A 20,406-nucleotide genomic window follows, 5' to 3' on the forward strand; every position below is an offset into this window, starting at 1 on the left:
CCGGATTTTCCCAGATGGAACTTCAGCAATCTTAGCTACAAAACTTCTGCCCCCAAAATAATCAGTGAAAAAGAAATGTGAATGTGTGTCCCGGGGACGTCTCCAAGACACCAAATACCTACATGAAGTTACCTTTGAGGAGGCAGTTGGTTTGGTTTGGGGCAGAGATGGAGAATTTCCATACTGTATTCATTTCCAGGGAGACGAGGATTCAATCCTACTTTTCTGAAGTACAGGATCCATACACAAACCCATATGGGTCAGTACTGTTTTCTTCCTAGTGACTTCAAAATTTTCTTGCTGACCTTCTCGGAGCCATATTTTTAAGAAAACTTCTATATCCAGAGAAAATTTTCATGGCAGGGTAATAAAAATATCCTCGCAGTTTAACACTTGTTTTGGGAACACTTGGTGAGAAGTCAGTTACCTTAGTAACAGCTAAAGACACACAATGGGAAAATGCTCAAGTTAATAATCAGTATTTAAAAATAAAAGGCACGTGGAAAGCAGGCAGCTTTCTCAAAGCCATGCTTTGTGTTAAATTTGCTCCTTAAATAAAGAAACGCTAATCCGCGGCGAGCAAAGCATGCTTGAGCATAGCAATTTAACAAAGTTAATGCTTAAAAACAAATTCAAAAAACGATAACAAAGAAAATTATATATATAAAAGATGTTTAATACAGCGCCCTCTTCCAGGCGAAGTTTAATGGAAAAAGCTACATTATTACAGATCAAGACATTATATCCCCAGTTCTTTCTATACATACTGACCATTTTTAAGGTAGTGTCTTTATTACACATATAAATTATGATCCTGAAAACTGCAGTGAAAGACCACTATTTGCTAGAAGAGCATGAACCACATTTCGTAACCGATCAGCAATAAAATCGTTGTGGAAGAGGATTCTGTGGCAATTTGTCATTTAATCTGACTGATAAGCAGTGGTTTAATCAGTCTGTTGGGAATAGTACACTGAATAATTTACGACAGAGAGAGGTAGAGACCTGAAGAGCCTGAGAGGAAACTGTCGGCCTAAGATGACTTCTGAGAAATAGCATTGTGTTATGACCCTGTTGCACTAAAAACTTCAATTTAAAAGTTATTTCTGTTTTGTACTGTGCCAAAGTACAAGCAGTACATACTACTACTATTATATGGGGGGAAAGAAAGGGATGTGATTTAATTGGAAAATTAAATTCAGAGCATTTCAAAAACATTCATCTGCAAAAGGTGAAAAGAGGTAGGTACAATAAATAAAAATATAATAGCTGAGCAAGTGAAAGAAGAGTATGTGTTTGCGTAGAGCACTGGTGGTGTCATCCCGACTGCATGCGAAGGGGAGATGAAGGCACTACTGAAATACGTGGTAGATGCAGATGCTCACGGACTGTAGGTTGGAGGTAGTGCTGGAACTGTGCAAGCAGTAAATTTTCTTCTATAATTAGTTGGGTAATCATTAGAGGAAAAGATAACTGCTGACTAGGGAATGGCTTTAACTCTGTCCTTCACTGGTAATAGCAATACTAAATCCTAGTCCTCCCTTTGCAATACGGCATTTATCATGAAGCATAGACCAACACAATTCTTAACATCACTCATTTTTTTTCCTTTAAAAATGTGCTTTTGGGTAGTAATACACATTTATAGTACATACAGAACTATTTCAGTTTGTATATAGACAGATTATATACATGATGTTTAAATCAACACAAGCACTATCCAAAGGGGCAACCACAACATGGTGTTTTTTTTTTTTTTTTTTTTAAATGTTGTGCATCTTTAAGTGCCTTTATAAGTTTTAACCCTCTGAACTGACTGGATAGCAAATTATTAGTTTGCTGCATGGATATAATTTACACAAAGAAAAAGCAGCCTGAACGATGCTGAGGAGTTTTCCGAGAGCTCTGAATCATCGTAAAAGTGCTCATATAACCAGGACCAGAACTACAGAAACCAGTATGAAAAGATCTGTGTAGACAAGGCTATTACAGAATGGAGAGACCAAAATGCTCTTTTTTTTCCCCTCTATTTCAGGAAGCTAGTGTTTTTCTGCAGTAGTGACTGCAGTGATTAAATATGCTAAGTACTGAGAAAAATCAATTCCTACTTTTGGGAGTAGCTGGCTCCTTCTAACGCCCAGCTAGAGGTCAGAAGGTTTGTTTAATATAGTGGATGTTAAAGAAAAGAAAAAAAAAAAAGAGGCTTAGTAGTCAGAATTTGAACTTTTTTTTTTTTTAGTTTGAGGTGGTTGCAGATAAAAGAATCATTTGCTTTTCTATTATTTTTTCAAAAGGCTTATGTTACCAGCACAGCAGCTGATGACATTTACTGTAAAATCATTTAATTGCTTAGCCATTCCCTTCTGCTTTCAAACATTTTTTTTTCCTCCTTCTTAAAGTATTCTTCATTTATCTAAGGTACTGGCACTGCTGGTAAACTTTCCAATTACTGTTGATTTAAACAGAATTATTTTTTCCCAGCCCTTATGCTATGGTTAGGATGAATCCCTGAACAAAGAAGGATTGGTGACAGATTTATTAAACTGGTTTGCACTTTCCTGATTTACTTATGCGTAAGCTTCTGGTATTGGCTAGGTAAAAGAATGGAAATAGCTTATTTTCTTGGGCTCAACCACCTTCAATCACTGCATGAGAGTATTTGACCTCTAAAAGCATAGGGAGAGTCAGCAAGAGCGGGTCAGGATGGCACTTGGCTGCACAAGAAGCAGGAGGCCTCGGACAGTCCCTTTTCTTTTTCTAATATGAATTTTGTAACGGAAGAAAAGTCCAAACTGGAGGTTTATTTGGCTTCCCTGTAGCGTGCAAATAAGATGTGCTGTATGAAGCAAGGAAATCAACAACATTTCTGAAACAAAGAATTCGTGACAAATTTCACATCCGAGGAAAACAGCCACTGTCTGAGCCTGTTACCTTAACCTGAAGGGTAAACACACATTTGTACCTTCTGCGATTTAATTTCTGAGCTATTGTGATACAGTTGCTAGCAAAAACAATAGGCAGAATTGCATATCCCCATTATTAATATATACAGACCACCTAGAGATTAGACAAATTGTATGTCCTTGAAGGCAACACAAATATCTAGGATTTTGTTTTAGATTTTTAGCTGTCATTTCTTCATAGTCACCTATGAAGATCAAAGTAACCTTTCTCTCAATAATCAGTCATTTTTGTTAGAGGCTTTTGGAAATTATTATGGGCTTTGAACTATGGCAGCATAACAACAACAACAAAGTATTTCAAGTATTCTTATTCTGATCTACAAATTACCAAAAAAAATCACATATAGATCTTTTTTTTTTTCACTGTGCAGTCCAATTATTTCTGTATATTGGCTCTTCCATAAACTTATTTGGTCCACATTTAAAGAGCTCCTTAATTCCTTTTTTTGATTTCGCTTTTTTCTTTTTTTTTTTGCTGGATGTCTCCGGGTAGAAGAAATGGATTTAATTCTATTTTCTTCAGACTTTATTGAGAAATTCCAAGTTGAGAGAAGCAGGGAGATGAATAGAGTCCATGGTTATGGAGGATGGGTTGAATGGGAACAAAACTGGGAACATATACTTGAAGTCTAGCAGCAGTTGCGGAGGATCATTTCGCTCTTGCAAGTTCGCCTATGAGGTGGGGGAGAAGAAAACAAAAATTTAGCATCAACTGTTGTGTTTTCTTTGCATTTGTAAGGTCTAACACACTCAAAGGTTTGAGTGAGTAGGTATATATAAAGATATTAGAGAAATGGGTTAATGATGCTTTCATCCAAAGGGGCAGCTTGTTTTTCAGTGCAGAGTGGATAACATAGGTAGAAACAGTCCCTGCCTAATAGCTGTCAATACCAGATGTAAGTACCTTCCATATGCACAGGTCAAGCTATACAGATCCCACTCTTCTACAAATTCTGGGATTGACAAAGCTGAGACCATTTACAAAGGGATTTTCTGAACTACACACTACAGTAGGTTTAAAGCTATTTCAGAAACAGGGAGAATTATTTTGCTGTATTTTATAATAGCCTTCCTCCAATCAAATACATCCAGAAACTCCTGCAGAGGCTATTCGAAGCTTGGCTTCAGCAGAATCGAGTTAGATATTTTACACTTTCTTTCTTTAGTTGCCAATTTCTGCTCTTGTATCTCAGAAGTAACTCGGTTTCAGCAATACTTCACTGACTCCTGCAACCTGAACCGCAGAGAGGAGGCACAAAACACATCTGTTTTTTTCTCTCTGAAAGTCAAATTTGTGTACTAAAGTCCAAGTGAGCAAGGCTCAAAGAGCGGGTCCAATCACACAGGTGCATCTTTCTGCCAGGAAAACCCTTCGTGGGCCTGTTTTTCTGTTACCATATGTGCCAGGACGCTGACTGAGCTGAACTCACGTGCTGATCTCAGCCTTTGGCCCTTTGCTATCAACAGCCAAGAAGCCTCTGCAGCCCCATTTTGCAAGCAGGTGTTCCCAGAGCACTGCAGACTGCATTACACCCAGGAGAACACGCAGCTGCAAACCTGTTACGAAGTGCCTAAGCCACCACTGATGACAGGACAGAATATTACTGTTAAATCAATACCATTTCCTCCAGTTAACAGCCCTTCACATTTACCTGTATGTTTCGTATGAAAGCTACTGTAACACGTTCTTCAAACTCGTTCACAGGAGTGTAGAGATTAAGTATTTTTACAATCTGTTGAAAACAAAGAAGGACTACAGTCATGAGAGATCCAACTTTTCCAGAATACAAAACACCATTAAAATTTTAATATTGTCTTGATATGTCACAACAAATCTCACATGAGACTACCTAGAATGAGAAGCAGAGGATCAAAACAGGACCATTCTCAGTGCTGTGGATCAGCTTGAGATCTGCACATAATTGATGAAATACAATAGCCAAGCAAAATCTGCTTGCAGAAAGTGAGATATGTTATGCTTTGCATGTTTATACACATTGCTTACAATATGCATGTTTGCCCAAGGTGAACCTGTCCTAGGAAACAGCCCAAATGTCATCTTGTGCTCCTTTGGCTGCTGTAAATGTTAAGCCTTTACATTCCCATCAAAATTCCTTCTTATGACAATACTTATAAGCCAGGAATAAACTTGAACAACAGATTTATCTAGGTATATCCCTTGGGTTGGCCCATGGGGACTCAGGGAGGTTCAGAATTGCTGACTGCTGGCCCAGTACAACTGACATCACCTCCACAACCCTTCTCCTGATCCTAACTCATGCCCACTGCAAGTCCTCAACCTCCCCTACCACCACTCACCTTCTGCCATGGTCAGCTTCAGAGTATGGAGAAGGACATATAGGAAAAAGGACCCATGAGAATCACTGAAGATCAACTCATATCTCCCTTATTTCAACATTATCAAATAAATGGCACACTATCCAACACCAAAGAACTGGGGATTCTTACTGTTGGACTGGAGCCTAAAAGCTCAAGTCAAAACCACTCAGTGCAATTAATTAGTGCATTAAGGACTGCAGTTCCCAATGTCCTGGCCCAAACATGAATTCTTGCTGGGGATCCCACAGGACAAGACAGATAAGAACCTAGCAGAAGACAACTGGTGGCTTTGTGAGCTGTAATAGGCATTTGCTGCTAAGGCAAATGCTGGTAGGGAACCCAAAGGCCAACAGTGAATCAGCTCTGAAACCCTGATCCCAAGCAGGTGAAATATTCCAATCTGCCAGAAGAGTTACCACTAAAACATGTCATATGTGCTAAAGCAAAATGACCCCTCTGGCCCCTACCTGCTGGGTGGTGAGTGAGGTACACAAGGAGCAGATGGCCTCGGCATCCTCCAAGGTCTTCTTCTTCAGCTGCAGGAGCTGTGCTGCCTGAATCAAGGGCTCCAACGTCTGTGCCGCTCCGCTTTGATGCAAGTTCTTCCCACGCAGCCACTCCTCCAGCTGGCTTATGTTAAACCTGGATAAATAGCCTGGGTCAGACTCGTATCAAGAACCAAGAGGGAACTCATAGCCTCGAGCCCCCAGCCCACCTTAGCTGCATGCCAGTGCTCCACGAGCAGACGTCCTTCCGCAGCAGCAGGTTGTTGAGGGTGACTGCGTTGACCATGTAGAAGAGCTGCTTGAAGACCTGCTGGATTATCTCTGGGTCCAGGCCCTGATCACACATGATGCTGTAGAAGCTGTTCATCTGGTGGATGACTGTGTCCAAGCTGTACGAGCTGTCGCTGTCCTCCATGCTGGAGGAGCGATTCCTGTAGCCCATTGGTTTCACGCCGGAAAGCCCCTGGATGCTCTCATTTTCCAGCATTGCAGACACTGGGACAAGAGGAAAAAAAAATAAGAGAAAAATCTGCTCATCACAAGAGGCGAGAAATTGTTCCTTCTGCGGTGAATTTTATGGGCTGTCATAAACACAGAGCAGTCTCAAAGTGGTACAACACGCTGGATTCTGGACAGTCCCATCAGGGAACAAATCCACAAATTGGTTTCTTTCTGCAACACACCTTTCTTGCCCTTCCTTTGGGGAGAATCATTGCTAGCACTGCAGGAAGGTCAGAGAAACACTCAGAGCATCCAGTTAAAGCTGAAAACCCTCCTAAAGGCTAATGCACAGTCCACTGACCTATCATGGGCTGCAATATTCCCTCGGCTATCTTGATGAGCTGCTGATAGATCTGGATGGAGAGATCGCTCAGCACCTGGCGGTACTCGGTCAGGTCGAAGTTCTTGAGACAGTGCTCATTCTGCTTAGCAGTGTTTTGGGTCATAAATCCCTAAACAGAAGAAGATTAAAACAGGTTATTCATCAGCTGGTAAAATCACTGTATTAAAAAAAAAAAGTTCAGAATATAATTGATCCAGATATGTTAACAATGTATGTTTTTAGATTCTATTATAGATGTGAATTTTTTGGTAATTATTGTGAGGACTGGTTTTTGAAGCAGTAAGTAGTCATGAAGCAGCAAGCTTGTCATCTGAACTTTAGTAAGGAGAAATACACCTGCATTAACTGCAATACATATCTGAAAGAGCAATCTTGACTTATCAGAGTCCTGAGAAACTCTTTTTTATCCATTTTTTTTTTCTATCTCTGAGCTTCAAAATTTTTTGGCAGCAACCCCAAATATTTCAGTTGGAGATTAAGCTTCAGAAAAGGAAAGCTTAATATCCTTCCATGAAAAAAGGGAAAACAATTTAGCCTAACCATGTGCTTCTTGACAACTTTTTAAACTGATTGAATTACAGCCTATAAATCTGCTCCAGTGGCTGATTCTTTTCCCTAGTCTTTAGCTGAAAAAGCAGGGGATTCCCTAGTGTTGCAAACAGCTCCTGCATTAAGGACTGGAGCTATTTTTGCTCACAGAGGCACAGGTGACCTCACTTAAATCTGTAATTAGTGCAAGTGCTTTAATCACCCCACTCACATAGTAATGATTCCCCGTTTAGTGTCAAAATGACAGCTGTGCTACTATTTTTTTTATTTTGCTGACTAGCAAAATGCAAAAATATGACATTTTGAGCTGCCCTCCAAATTTCACACTTTTCTACCGAAAGAAAAAAAGAAAAAAAAATTATGCTCTTGGAGCTGCAAAAAGTCAAATTTGCTTGGGGATTCCTTTTAAATTCACTTTCTTAAAAATCACCTGGGTTTCCAACTAAAGGAAACTTTATTCTGGAAACCACTCAGATGGGAACGATTCCTCCCCACTCTGTTTTTGGACACAATCATCAACTCAACTTGAAAATAGCTGACTCAGCTGACACTGCACAACCAGAACAAACAACATGAAATTTAAGCACCTTTTTTTTTTTTTTTTTTTTTCCCCCACAAACGGTATTGTGGAAATAACTCTCAAATGCAATGTTGCTATCCAGGCAGAAGGGGGCGAATAGCAGCCTAACTATTACTAAGTCTTACCTAAATTGTTACTATTTAAATTTAGAACTTCTACATACAGTTTTATAAACCAAAAAGTGTTTTTATCTGAGCAGTTAAATTGATTCCAAGACAACTTTGCTCAATTCTTCTTTATTCTTGAAGCTTGTTAGCTCAATATATCTAACAACACAAATCAAGAGTAAATGAGAAGCTGCGCAATTTGGTTTTATTACAACTTTAATACCAATGCCAATGATTATGCAGAAATAAAACTGCAAGAGTTTGGAACGCTTTTTCTCCAAGTAATGAAAGGACAGAAATAAAGGAAACAATCTTCAAAAGCAGCCTACCAGGACAGATTTCCCAGCTTAGACGAATCACATGGTAAGATTGGCTACAAAATTCAAAACACTGCTAGTACTGCTCAGAAAAAAATGTGAGTTATGCTATGAGGGTCCTGGTTTGTGCTCTTAAATGTCCTGACACTGTGCTATGTCTCATGAGGCTCTGCTGGAGCTACCTCCTGCATTATCCAAATAAAAGAAAGAATCAGCCAGCAGCCAGAGATGAGCCCTGGGAGAATGATGCTATATCCACAGCAAAATTCCTGGAAAAATGTAAATTTCCTGAAGTTTCTCACCGCATCCCCGCTGTATTGCTTTAAGCAGTGCAGGAGGCGACATGTGTTAGCCAGCCAAAACGATGTCATCTGGAAGTCCTCGTTGTGCTTCTGCAGGAGCAAAGAGAACGGCGTGAGACCCCTCCTCGGTGGCACTTGAAGGCATCACTTTCCTGCATTACTGAGGACATTCCCTTCTTGTTCTCTGCAAACAGCTTTTTAATCTAACTGCTTGTAAGTGCAATTAGCAGTTCCTTCCTTGCATAACCTGCACTTTTGCTTTTGGAAAAAAGTACAGGCAGCAAAAGCAGTGTGAGGGACACTTCTTGCTCTAGAAGTGGTGCTTTTCTCAAAGTTGAAATTTGTCATGCATTTGCCCGATGAACATAAAGATGGAGACACCTTCACCTCCTGCATCAAATCTGGCAAATAAACTGGCATTAACAAGATCTAGGGTTTATTCCCAGCTTGGCACCGCTCTGGTGGGCAAATCATCCCCTTGCTCTTCTCAAAAAGTAAGCAACACCTTGAGAGCTGAACACCAGACACCACGATGTGGTCATACCCATCTCACGGCAAGTCTAAGCCAACCTGCACCCACCTTCAGTACTTTCTTAATGCCGTTGATGGTGGAGGTGAGCAAGGAGTGCACCTTCTGGTCATCGTTGATGTAGTCCGCATGCCTGATGCACATGTAGAGGATGTAGGCAGGGAGGCAAGGGACAGTGGCAGACACCGTCTGAGGCTTCAGATCTAGAAGTTCAGCAAAACACAACTCAAATTTGCTGGATGTCTGCTAGAGATGTCCCTGGGAAAGACCCCAAGGAAGCTGAGGTTTCAGCTTCGTGGTGCAGACGTAGACCCAGAGGTGCAATAGCACTCGCTGGAGCCAGCTAAGGCAGGAGGATGGAGCACTGGGATCCAGGAGGCAGCACCTTTTGGAGGCACTCGGGGTAGTCAGCAGAACTACATCTTATTTACCTTGCGAATGGCTATCTGAGCCAGCACACCTATCTTGGAAAACTCCCTGAAACTCTCAGGAAAGCTTCATGCAGGTTATAGAAAAAAAAACAACTCTAACTTTACCACTCATTTTTTCCTCAGGATATGGAATCTGGACAGTTTCTGCAGGAATTTGAGGCCTCTAAGGCTAGGAAGAGCCCATCTAAAGGAAGAGCAGAAAAAAACCCTATCTCCAGAGTAAGAGCAGCAGTAGAATAGCAGTGTCTGTCTACACAAAGCACCACAGAGTGAGGAATTAAGGAATTATACTACCCCATTCTCCCAAACGTGGGGAGACCAAAGCATTTGGGTTGGGCTGGGGAAAGGAGGCTGCAGCCACAGGCCCCTGTCTGCTCTTCATGGTCACAGTTCTCCCCAAAGAGCAAAAACATTTTGCCAGTTCAGGATATTAGCTCTTTTCTGCTCTGGCTTCAAACCAGCACAATCGTAATTTGCCTATTTTCAGGTTTAAAACCTCTCTTGGTTGAGTTTCCAGTTTACAATCTTGCTCAGCATGAGACACAGCTGCTGAGCAAGCTGCTCACCTATGATGAGGTTTCGCACGAGAAGAGGCTCGTCCTCCTTGTAATATTCCAGCATTCCCTGGAAATCCTTCTCCTTTCTCTGGACTGCAACCTGCCGGTTGAGCTGGTGCTGCCTCCTCTCTGTCTGTACCATCGCTTGGGATGCTGCAAGGAGAAGAGACAAAATGTTAGAGCTGATCTACTGGCGTTAGACCAAGCACCAGGCAAGATTTGTTTTATATAAGTCCAAAAATCTTCTCCGCTTTGGACAGATCTTTTAAAAAATAGATCTTGAATTCCAAGCCAACCATAGTCCTGGCTCAGAACAAAATAACAAATGCAAAAGTCAGACCTAGGAACAAAAGATGGAGCAATTTTCTACTTTCTAAGGAAACCCAGACTCCAGTTGGAGGGTGTTAAACCTGGGAGAATCTTCTTAGTGCACCACTTTCATGGAGGAAAAAATATATCTGAAAAAAATATCTGCAACACAGATAACATCATGGCACACTATCAAGCATCGTGCTTGCATACAATTTTAATAAGTTGAAAGACTATGAGACTCAAATGCAAGCACTGCAGGAAACATCAGCAGGATGCATACAAATTACAGTGACAAAGACCAGCTGTGCTAGGTGTGGAACTCCTCCATTTATCCAACTTAATTTCATTTAATGTCTGTTTTTCAGAAATTAGCTCATGAGAACTCAGTTCTCTGGTTAATCACTGTTTCAACAGAGAAATAAATGCTGTTTTTATACAGCACAGATGTCTTGTTTGAGATGTTGAGCATGAGGGTTTTTTTTAACTAAAAAAAAAAAAAAAAAGGCAAAAAACCACTAAGTATCTTTAATCCTCCCAAATTCCCAGAACAGAGGTTCCTGGTAGCCACTGAAGCTCTTCTCTCAATCTCTGCTGGGGTGACAGCACTGACTGTAATAAAGTGCCAAGATGTGAAATACCCCCTGGAGCTCAGCACAGGGAAAGCGTCTCCACCACCCTCACTTCCCCAAAACCTCTTGTAGGCTTCACGGGAAGCATGTTGAAAAGCTAAAGGAGGCTCCAGGCCTCTGGACTGGGTTGTTAATATGTCCCTATCTGATCAAAGACTCTAGCAGAGGTGGGACATTTCTCCCCTACTGGCCCACTTTTGGATTCATGTCCAAGGTGAAGGTGGAAGCAGCAGTTACAGGGATGAGGCTGAACCACTTGTGGGCTTCAACTGGACTTCCAGTTCTCCTCTCACTTGAACTAGTATTTCTTACTGGAAGTTTCCATTTCCACTAGCAGCTACTCAATTTGCTTGTCTCTGTTTTATAGATAGAGTCCAAATGGTACAGTCCAACAGTAGGACCCTAAACTGCTAAAATAAAACACCAAAAAGGAGGACATCAACAGATGAGTTGCCTAACATTTGAAGCCCAGATAGAGTCAAGAAAAGAACACATTATTAGACTGAAAAATTACAAACACAGCGACTCTAGAGCTACGATCAGCAATTGCTAGGAGAGGAAGCAAAAGCTCTGAGTGAAAATCTGCAGTTTTCTTAGGCTGGCCAAAGCAGCAAAAGCAGAATGCTACTCCTCCACTCACGACCTCCATAAAAGCAAAGTTACCTTCAAAATCTTGGACCTTCTTCATGTAAATCTTTAGCTGTTTCTTCAGCTTCTTTTCATTCTTCTCCAAATTTTCTAGTAACTCTTTGAGATCCTAAAAAGCAGAAGATATGATAGGTTTAAAAAAACAAACCCAAGCAAACAAAACAAAACAAAACAACTAACTTCTACAGGGCTATGTAAGAGCCACCTTGTTCTGCATCGGCTCTACAGGATTTCTTGGCGCTATAAATCAAATCCCATTGCTGGGGTGGATAATTAACTGCACAGGAGAGCAATAAAGCGAAGACTATTTAATTCTGCTGAAGGATACACTTCTGGCAAGGCAGGAATGGAGACAAACTGGCCTCTGTGGGTTTTCCTCCCTTGACAGTTTGAAGTTTGCTTTTGCGAGTTTGAAGTTTGAGTTTGCCTCACTTACCATGAGGACCCTGGCTGCTCTACACCTACTTCCTCTTAAAACAGCCTGTAGTAGGCAACTACTCACAACATACCACCGAGGGAACTTTGTTGCTGCCTGTTATTTGTATTTAAACAGTTCCAACACTACTTAGGCTCAACAGGGTTATTGAGCAGCCCTCAGCCCAACTCAGGAGCAATCAGTGTTCACTCTGGACACCACAAACACAGACACAGGAGGTGTGGAGAGGTTAAAAAAACCCCACCATCACTTGGCACTTTCCAGAGGGACACAGGGCCTCAACTCTGCCAATCAAAGCAAGGAAATGCAAAGCCCCCAGGGCCGTGTCCTCCCCTCTACTTCCTATCTCATCTCTGCCAGCCCATTTTCAGTTCCTTGGGCTACAAAGGACAGTGGGGTTTTTTTTGCTTACTAGATTCTCATTGGTGAGGCGCGTGATTTCCTGCTGAAGCCCAAACTCCACCTGGACCTCTGGAGAGAGCTGCAGGGTCTGCAGGAAGGCCTGGTGCTGTCTCTCCATCTCTTCCTTCATTGCCTCGACTTGGCTCTTCAGAGTCTCGACCTCCTCCTCGTGCTCTCTTTGCTGGTCTTGGAGCTGCGCTTCCAACAACCTGAGGAAAAGCACATTCCAACCATCAATGATTTTGGTACTAGGCTGGTAACTACCACTTTGAGTCCAGATCCTTCAAAGTCAGCCAATCTTGGCTATGTCTCCATGGGAGCAAAGGGACTTCCCAGCGACTGACGCATACACACGAAGTGGGTGCCACGGCTCTTACTGCAATGCTGCCTTATTTGCAGTGCTGGAGATTAAACCATGCATGGGACACAAACATGCTCCAGGCAGGCCCCTAAAGGCAAGAGCTTTGGAGAGGCAGCAGGACAGCCTGGACCTCGACCCGGCTCAACATGTCCTATACAGAGCGCAGCAACGCGAGCGCAGAGGGGAGCCGTGACCACGAGCATGCATGAATGTTTTTCCAACTGGAAAAATCAAGGTGACTGATTAATCAGTAAGAACAGACACTAATCATACACTTGAGCCATCATTCCTGGGCTCTGGCCCCTTTCAAGGGTCAGGTTTTGCTCTTGCAAACTGAAAGATGTGTAACTCAAGCTGCTTCTTTGGGTTAGACTGCCCGAAGTTAGACTGGGCTTTGCTGACTGGTGCTGAGGGTCTTTAAAAAGGCAGAAGCCAAACTCTTTTATTTCTTCCAGTTGTTTGTATGACTCATTTCCTTATCTTTGTTTAAACCTACATATCTTTATATTTCATGTATGCCTCCACACTGTCTTTCATCACCTACCCGAGGGGCAATGGGCAAGAGGGAACTTCCCGCTCTGTTCCAGGTTGCCAGCTCCACAGTCACTTCTGATTTCACCAGGTGTTTTCAGTAGTGTGAAAAAATACTAATTTCCTCACACTCCGCTACATGCATGTACTAGCACTATGACATGCTGTGGACAGGAGTCACCAAATCCAGACATTCTCCTGCTTTTCCATGGTCATTCCATCTTTTCAGGACCTTCATGGGGTCGATGTATGGACCACATGACATCCCTTCTCTTCCTGGGAGCCACCAGCAAGGCATTTAGTCACTGTTTTGTACTAAACTAAATCAGCTGCTCAAAAATCAGGTGATTTAAATAGCTGTTTTAAATTTAGGAATGAGAACAGGGAGGAAATGCCAATGAGAGCCTGCCCCATCTCCTGCTCTGCATTAACCCTGGCCAATTCCTTGAAGGATGCAATGCCCAGTGGGAAGAAAACTCCAACGTTGATACCTTGCCCAGGACATGCCTCGACTGCTGAGCAGTGCCAGCGGGGAAAAAGCTACAACTCTTCAAGTCCCGCTGGTAAATTTAGGCCTGTGAACTAGTTCCCTGCCAGCAACAATTCATTTTTTTTTCCTTTTTTGATAGAGTGCATCAAAGAACACTTGCTTTCTGCAGAAGCTCTCAAGATGAAAAGTTTTAATAATTTTCTAGTTCGGGGATTTTTTGTTGTTGTTTTTTTGTTTGTTTGTTTTTAGAAGATACAAATAACCCAACCTCTCCTCCAGCAAGAGACAAGAACATGCATTTCTTAATTATAAAAACACGGACCACAATGCCTTCAGCCTCCTAATCATACTGTCAGGAGTTGTATTCTTAACGGCTGGAAAATACAGGATGTTGTTTCAGGTGGACCTAAGCATTTATTTCATGTTTCAGCTCTTTACGTGGGTTTCAATTAACTATATGCAGCCCTCAGCAACACACGTTTCTTCTACAAACTTGGGTTCCCACCTTCCTCCGAAGAATAAATGAATCACCATTATTTTGCCTGCCGCTTTCTAGAGGTAGCCTGATCCCTCCAGGGGTGATGGCTTTGGACTACCCTCTGCAGGAGACCTCACACATTGCTCTGATCTCCGTTGGCGTGGAGGTGCAAGACCCTCCCAGAAGCAGAGCTCCCGGCACGTTCCCCACCAGGAGAAAACACTTTAGGGAGAGCTCTCCCATGGACAACAGCAGCTCCGAGCGAAGGAGAAGGAATACACAAAAGCGCAGGCAGAAAGGGCATGGAGAGAGGAAGCAGTGGGAAGAAGAAAAAAGCATTTGACCTGGCAACTTGCTTTAAGCCTTGATAAGCCAAGCCGAGCTCTCCATCTTCATTGAGATAACCCCAGTCCTCAGTCTTGCTAGAAGGAAAGGGCAGAAAAAAGAAAACGAGAGGATAGAGAAAGACAAAAGGTCAATTGCAACAAAAGGGGGAGAAATCCAGAACCCTTATTACATCCATATTTTTTTTCAAGCACATTTTCATGGTGTTGTATTTTCTTTTCCAGCATGATAAATGAGATGAGAAGAGCCCTGTCTGGCTCATGAGCCTCCAGTTGTGACCCAGAGGAACCCTTGAAGGTTCCTTCTCCTTCCACATCACGGACACCATCGCCTTGGGTGCTTCTCCAGCCCTTTCCTCCCTGCTCCTAACAACAGCACCAGCTCGGGAGAGATCTCTGGAGACCACCTGGTCCAACCTCCTGCTCACAGCAGGTCTAGGAGAGATGCTGCATAATCATGATTCTTGAGTCCTTCCTGCTTTTATGAAAAGCCCAACTCTTGGGGAGCAGAACCTGAGTTTTCATTTCTGCATGGCCAAATGGTTTCCCATAGGAATGCAAGGAAACACTTTGGGGACAAACTGGCTAAGTCAAAAAATACGTTAAAGTCGGGCTTAAAATCCATCACAGAGAAACAAGAAAAAAGAGTAATAAAGTGAGAGAGCAAAAGTTGGAAGAAGGGGCAGGGAAGGGGTGAAATGAGAAGTGCAGACAGCGGAGCCTAAGCCATGGTATTGTGACTAAGGAATAACACCAATGTCCTATGGAAACGCCTGGACAACAGAGTGAACCCTCTTTGAGGAGAAGCACCTCACACAGCATAAGGAGGCTGCAAAATCCTTCCGAGGAATGAGGTGCATTTGTAAAAGAAAACACATCTGTGGGACAACTGGATCTGGCTGGATCATTATATCAGAGAAATCTATTTTTTCACAGGCTCCTCCCAGTACCTTTCTTGTGGTTTCACCTAGTCCAGCTTTAAACAACAACCCACTGCAACTGGGTACTTTACCCCCTTCTCTCCCAGACCTCCTTCGGTCAAGGCAGGTCTCACCAACAGGACATTTTTCTGATCACGTGAAGGACAAATTCAGCTATTTCCTTCCTTCTGCACCAACTTCCACTACTCTAAAACAATTCTCTGCCTTCTGCATCAATCACATCAATCACATCAATCAATAAAGTCAAACACATGAGAGCCTTTCCTCCAAACAACCTTCAAACTGAACCACCCTTTGATGCTTTTCTCCTCAATTTCCTTCAGAACCATTTAAGATACAATCTCTTTCACATCCCCCTAGGCAGAAAAATGCCCAGAAAATCCTCCTCTCACTTCATCAGTAGACATTTTCCTTTTAACACTCTTTTTTAAATTATGAAAGGCAGGGAACTCATTTATCTTCTTTAATGAGGTGTTGAACACACTGCAAGTGAATGAAGTGAGCTGGTCAGCCTGACCAGGACCACTCACTACAGCAAGATTTTCCAAGATTTTTGGCCTCCATTTGCATTTGAAAGTCTTTTCTTTTTCCTTTTTTCCCTTTAGAAATAAGGAGGAAAAAAAAAAAAAAAAAGGATCATTAAACTTCCAAAGAGAAAAGATGCATCACCTTTTTCAAAAGGAGATGCAGTTTAGTCTGTATTTCTCAAGATGGAATTCCCTTCTCCTGGAAGTCAATAGTGGCTTATTTTTTTCTCCTTTATATTTTTTCATTCTTCCGCCAAATAACCCTGCATGAGTACCTGATTCTCAAAGTCTTCCTGGTGACCTGCACTCTGCAAAATGGAAAATGGAAAGAAATTCCTGTCCCAAATGCCTCCCCTCTCCTTCAACCATCTGTATAAAAGTAGCTTAAAGGAGAGGCCAGCATACTAAATTCTAGAGATGTTAATGTTAGCATCATAGGCTAATTAATGTCTCTTATTAAAAAAAAAAGAAATAAAGGGCATTTCATCTGAAAATGCAGATATGCTTTTTTTTTTTTTCTTTAAAAAGTCCCAAAAGTCCCTGCAGAGTCATGGTTAGAGTTAACTTTGGACATGAAGCCCAGAGTGCTTTGAGCTATCAAGTTGCCTCCTCTGACGTCACTCGCTGTTTTTTTCTGAGGTTCTACCCTTCAGAAAGAAAATCCCCACAATTGCAACAAGAAAGATCCCAAGAACTAGAATGGAGAACAAAGCTCGCTTCGCTTTACATCCAGTTACTGAGGCAGAAAATTAGCTGGGAATTAAACTTGGTGCTTTTCCCCTCCATCTCCTTGCAGTTAAAAGTCAGAGAAAAAAGAAAAAAAAAGAGGGAGAGAAAAGGGATAAAAAAAAAAAAAAAAAGGAAATCTGAGCTCACTGCATTTATATGGGGTTGTTTTTAATTCTAGCTCCCCCTTGACCTGGCACCAAGCTCCATTCCCAGCCCAAGCAGCTGAGACAAGCTAGGAGCAACCTAGGAGAAATGGGAGAGGGGTTGGCTCTTGCTCAATCCCACTTCAGCATTTGCATTCCCACTAGGCAGGCTTTCTCTTGCAATATTTATTGATTAAAAGAAGATTGAAAATAAAATAGCGGTTTTATTTCTCATACTGCCACTTTCAGGTACAGAAGCTTCCTATGTGCAAACTGCAAATTTGTGCTGGAGTGAGGAGGGAACGTTAATTTATACCCACAAATATAATAATCTGCCTTCCCCCAGTGTTTGCTTCCATCTGTTTTACTGCCATGGTTGCAGCCCACAGCTTCTAAAACAACCCAATATACAAACAAATGCCCAGGACATCATGTTGCAGGGAAGGTGGTGGTGATTAACAAGTTTTTGGATAACTCACGGCAGAAAACTGCCATATTCCAGCCAAACATGGTATGAGAGGCAAGCAAGAGCCAAGTATTCCCAGCAGGAGTGAAAGGAGGAAATTGTACCTGGACGCTCTAATGTCTTTCAGAAAATTAGATTGTTTTAGTGAGTTTGATGATTTCTGTATGATCCATGCTCACTGGCAGTACTACTGCTATTACATTTATGCCATTATATATAAACACGCTATTACTTTTAACCTGCTTGCCAGAGTTAGCATCTCCTCTCCAGGAGCTCCATCCTTGTTAGTGATGGAGCTGAAACAATGTAGTTTTTCATATGATGTTCTAAGGTGGTAGGCTTTTGCTCATATTCATGTAGACATTAACAAAATCCCATTACACCACTACCCTGCCCAGCTGGGGCTTCTAACAACTTCCTGCAACTGGTTTAAGAAGTGGGAACTTAACCTCACTTACTAGAAGCCAGTAGTCCACAACAGTTACGTCTTTTTACTACCTTGCTGAATGCAAATTGCCAAAGAAAAAACCCTTAAGCACTAGTATTTGTCAAATAAGCAGGTAGAGAAACAAAGATGAACATTCAATTCCCTTGCAGTAAAATAAACATTGGCTTTACATATTATCTTGCTGCTTAATCCACATAATTTTCTCCTCTTGCAAGTTGCTATTTTTTTTTAAGCTTGCCTGGATAGTTGCAAGGGCTGATTTTAGGCTCAGCAGTACAAACTCCCCAGTGTAACAGAGAAAGACTCATGTCTGCAATACCAGCTCTCACTGGTACAGGACAACCTGTAATCAAAAGGATGTTCTTGGTTTTCATTTCAAAATCAGGAAAACCAGTAAGGTGAGTGCTGCTGGATTAGAGAGCATTTGGACAGAGCTGCCTTCCTGCTCAGCAGCATCATCCCTTCCCTGCCTATGCTCTCCCGTGGCAGTATGAAAAAACCCAGTTTTGTTCATGGCAGTGTTGGTGTTCCAGCCTGTCCAGGACCTCCACTGCCTTGGTTACACACAGGTCCAAGGACGAGGACACCACAACTCATGATGAGATGTGGACCTTGGCCTCAGCTTCACCCCCCATCCTCGAACAAGATCCTGAACAGACTCCAGAAGCTAGTATCAATATCTCTTTTAATTTTGGATGGCATCCCACCTGTGATGATTTGGTCATCCCTGTCCCCGGCTCTGCGTCACACTTACCGGTTCGTCTCACACATCCCTTGGTAGGCCTCGATTGCATCCTCTTGGGCCACGTTTTTGTCACTGTTGGGCCAGCTGGCATGGGTGTTGATGTTTGTTTCCTAAATACAACATGCAAAAACAGCAGTGTGAACTCCAGCACATTTCTCCAAGTCTTTCCAAGCTCCAGACACTAAACACCCCCCAGTCAGGCTCAGTGGAGCTTCCTCAGGGCACCAACCAGGCTGCCAAGTTTTTAGGGGTTCATTCACATATGGACAGACAGGGCAGAGGTGGGCAACTGGAGGATGAGTGCAGTGAGCCTAGAACAGAGATAAGGGTAGTTTGTGGTCCAAAACATTAAACATGCTAAAATCTTGAAGAAAGGTAGGGCTAGTAATTAAGAAACGCAAGTGGGAATTTTGGAAAATACATCTTTTGGTAGGAACAGCTTCTCTAAGCAAAAAAAAAAAAAAAAAAAAAAAAAAAAAAAAAAAACCCTCAAGCAAATGAGATGGGCCAAGCTCTCTTCTTGTCTTCAGTGCAGCAGAAACATTTGACCTGATCTGATCACCACACTTTCTTATGAAATAAGGCAGTTACCACTGAACAACACCTGGACCATCTTACACAACCCTACCTTGATGGGGACAACCATATGTGGGATCCATCTCAGACAACTACACCTGACAGAATTTTTTCCTTCAGTCTTACTAGGCTTTGTCAGTGGTGTCAAACACCTTCTAGCACTACAGGCACCAACTGACACGTGGTCCTGGGTTGTCTGAGGTGAAATCATGGACCATAACTTATCCAGAGGATGGTCCTCCTACATCCTCAATACATTTTGATGCCCAGGCCCTCCCAAAGGAGAAACATTATTTATCACTCAAGCAGGTGGTGGATTCCCAGTGACAGTCTAACAAAGAAGGGGAAAAGAGATACTCTAAATTACCGTATTTTTGCCCGTCTCTTTTTGCTGAGCCGCCTTCAAAATCTGTGTCCTCAGGATAAGGACCTCTTCTTTCCGCACTTCCAGCTCTTCGTTGGATGACTTCAGCTGGTTCAGCAAGAGCCTGTAGCTGTCCTGGATGTCGTTGGAGTTGTTGTTCTGGGTTGCCTGCTCCGCAATAGCCTTCCTCAGCTCGTTCAGCTCATTTTTCAGCTTCTTGTTCTCTGACTCTAGTTCTTGCCTCTGTAAAAAAGCCAAGCCGTGACCCTACTTAGACAAACTGGTCTGTTTCTATTATGTCCCCAGCATGACTCCATGAGCACAGCTGACCACACAGTTCATGCCAACACGGAGATTTTGCTATTGATCCAGGCCAGAAACGATTTTTGTGTCTTCCTGCACCTCAGTTGCTATCCAGCTGCAATTGGGCGCCTGATGCCACTTAATAATAATGCCACAGAAGTGTCACATGGGAGAATTCTTACCTGTTGCTGCTATTTTTAAGCACAAAACAATTAGAGAGCCTGAACACATCTGTTTCTCCTTCATCCAATTCCTTCCCAACCAAGGAATTGCCACAAAAATCCCAGGACATTTTACCCACCCATGCTTTTCATCAGAGAAGCCAGGAGAGCTGATTTTAGGCATTGCTTTCCCTGGCTCCCTTCCAGTTAGGTGAGTTACAGCTCTCTGAATCTCCATGCTGGCTTTTCGACAACCACACAAGTGTGGCCACTTTTGTGGAGATGACCAAAGCTCTGGTTTGCTTTGGCACAGTGGTGGAAGAGAGCATGGATGAAGTTTGACAGCT

General features: G+C 42.4%; 1 protein-coding gene across 1 annotated transcript in view; it reads right to left on the reverse strand.

Annotated features, from left to right (window-relative positions):
• Positions 1–3,433: 3,433 nt before the first annotated feature.
• Positions 3,434–20,406, reverse strand: part of MYO5B (myosin VB) — a 91,493-nt gene continuing 74,520 nt past the window's right edge. The window contains exons 28-40 of the mRNA XM_088527889.1: positions 19,599–19,838; positions 18,665–18,765; positions 14,657–14,734; positions 12,463–12,661; positions 11,630–11,723; positions 10,035–10,178; positions 9,089–9,240; positions 8,509–8,598; positions 6,612–6,762; positions 6,019–6,304; positions 5,771–5,945; positions 4,616–4,696; positions 3,434–3,635 (exon numbers count right to left, since the gene is read on the reverse strand). Coding sequence (XP_088384015.1) covers positions 3,483–3,635; positions 4,616–4,696; positions 5,771–5,945; positions 6,019–6,304; positions 6,612–6,762; positions 8,509–8,598; positions 9,089–9,240; positions 10,035–10,178; positions 11,630–11,723; positions 12,463–12,661; positions 14,657–14,734; positions 18,665–18,765; positions 19,599–19,838 — 1,944 coding nt within the window. The 3' untranslated portion in view covers positions 3,434–3,482. The remainder of the gene's footprint in view (positions 3,636–4,615; positions 4,697–5,770; positions 5,946–6,018; positions 6,305–6,611; positions 6,763–8,508; positions 8,599–9,088; positions 9,241–10,034; positions 10,179–11,629; positions 11,724–12,462; positions 12,662–14,656; positions 14,735–18,664; positions 18,766–19,598; positions 19,839–20,406) is intronic.

The sequence above is a fragment of the Tinamus guttatus genome, unplaced genomic scaffold (genome assembly GCF_059628265.1).
Source record: "Tinamus guttatus ecotype Peru unplaced genomic scaffold, ASM5962826v1 Tinamus_guttatus_pri_ptg000293l, whole genome shotgun sequence".
In the NCBI taxonomy this organism is placed as follows: Eukaryota; Metazoa; Chordata; class Aves; order Tinamiformes; family Tinamidae; genus Tinamus; species Tinamus guttatus.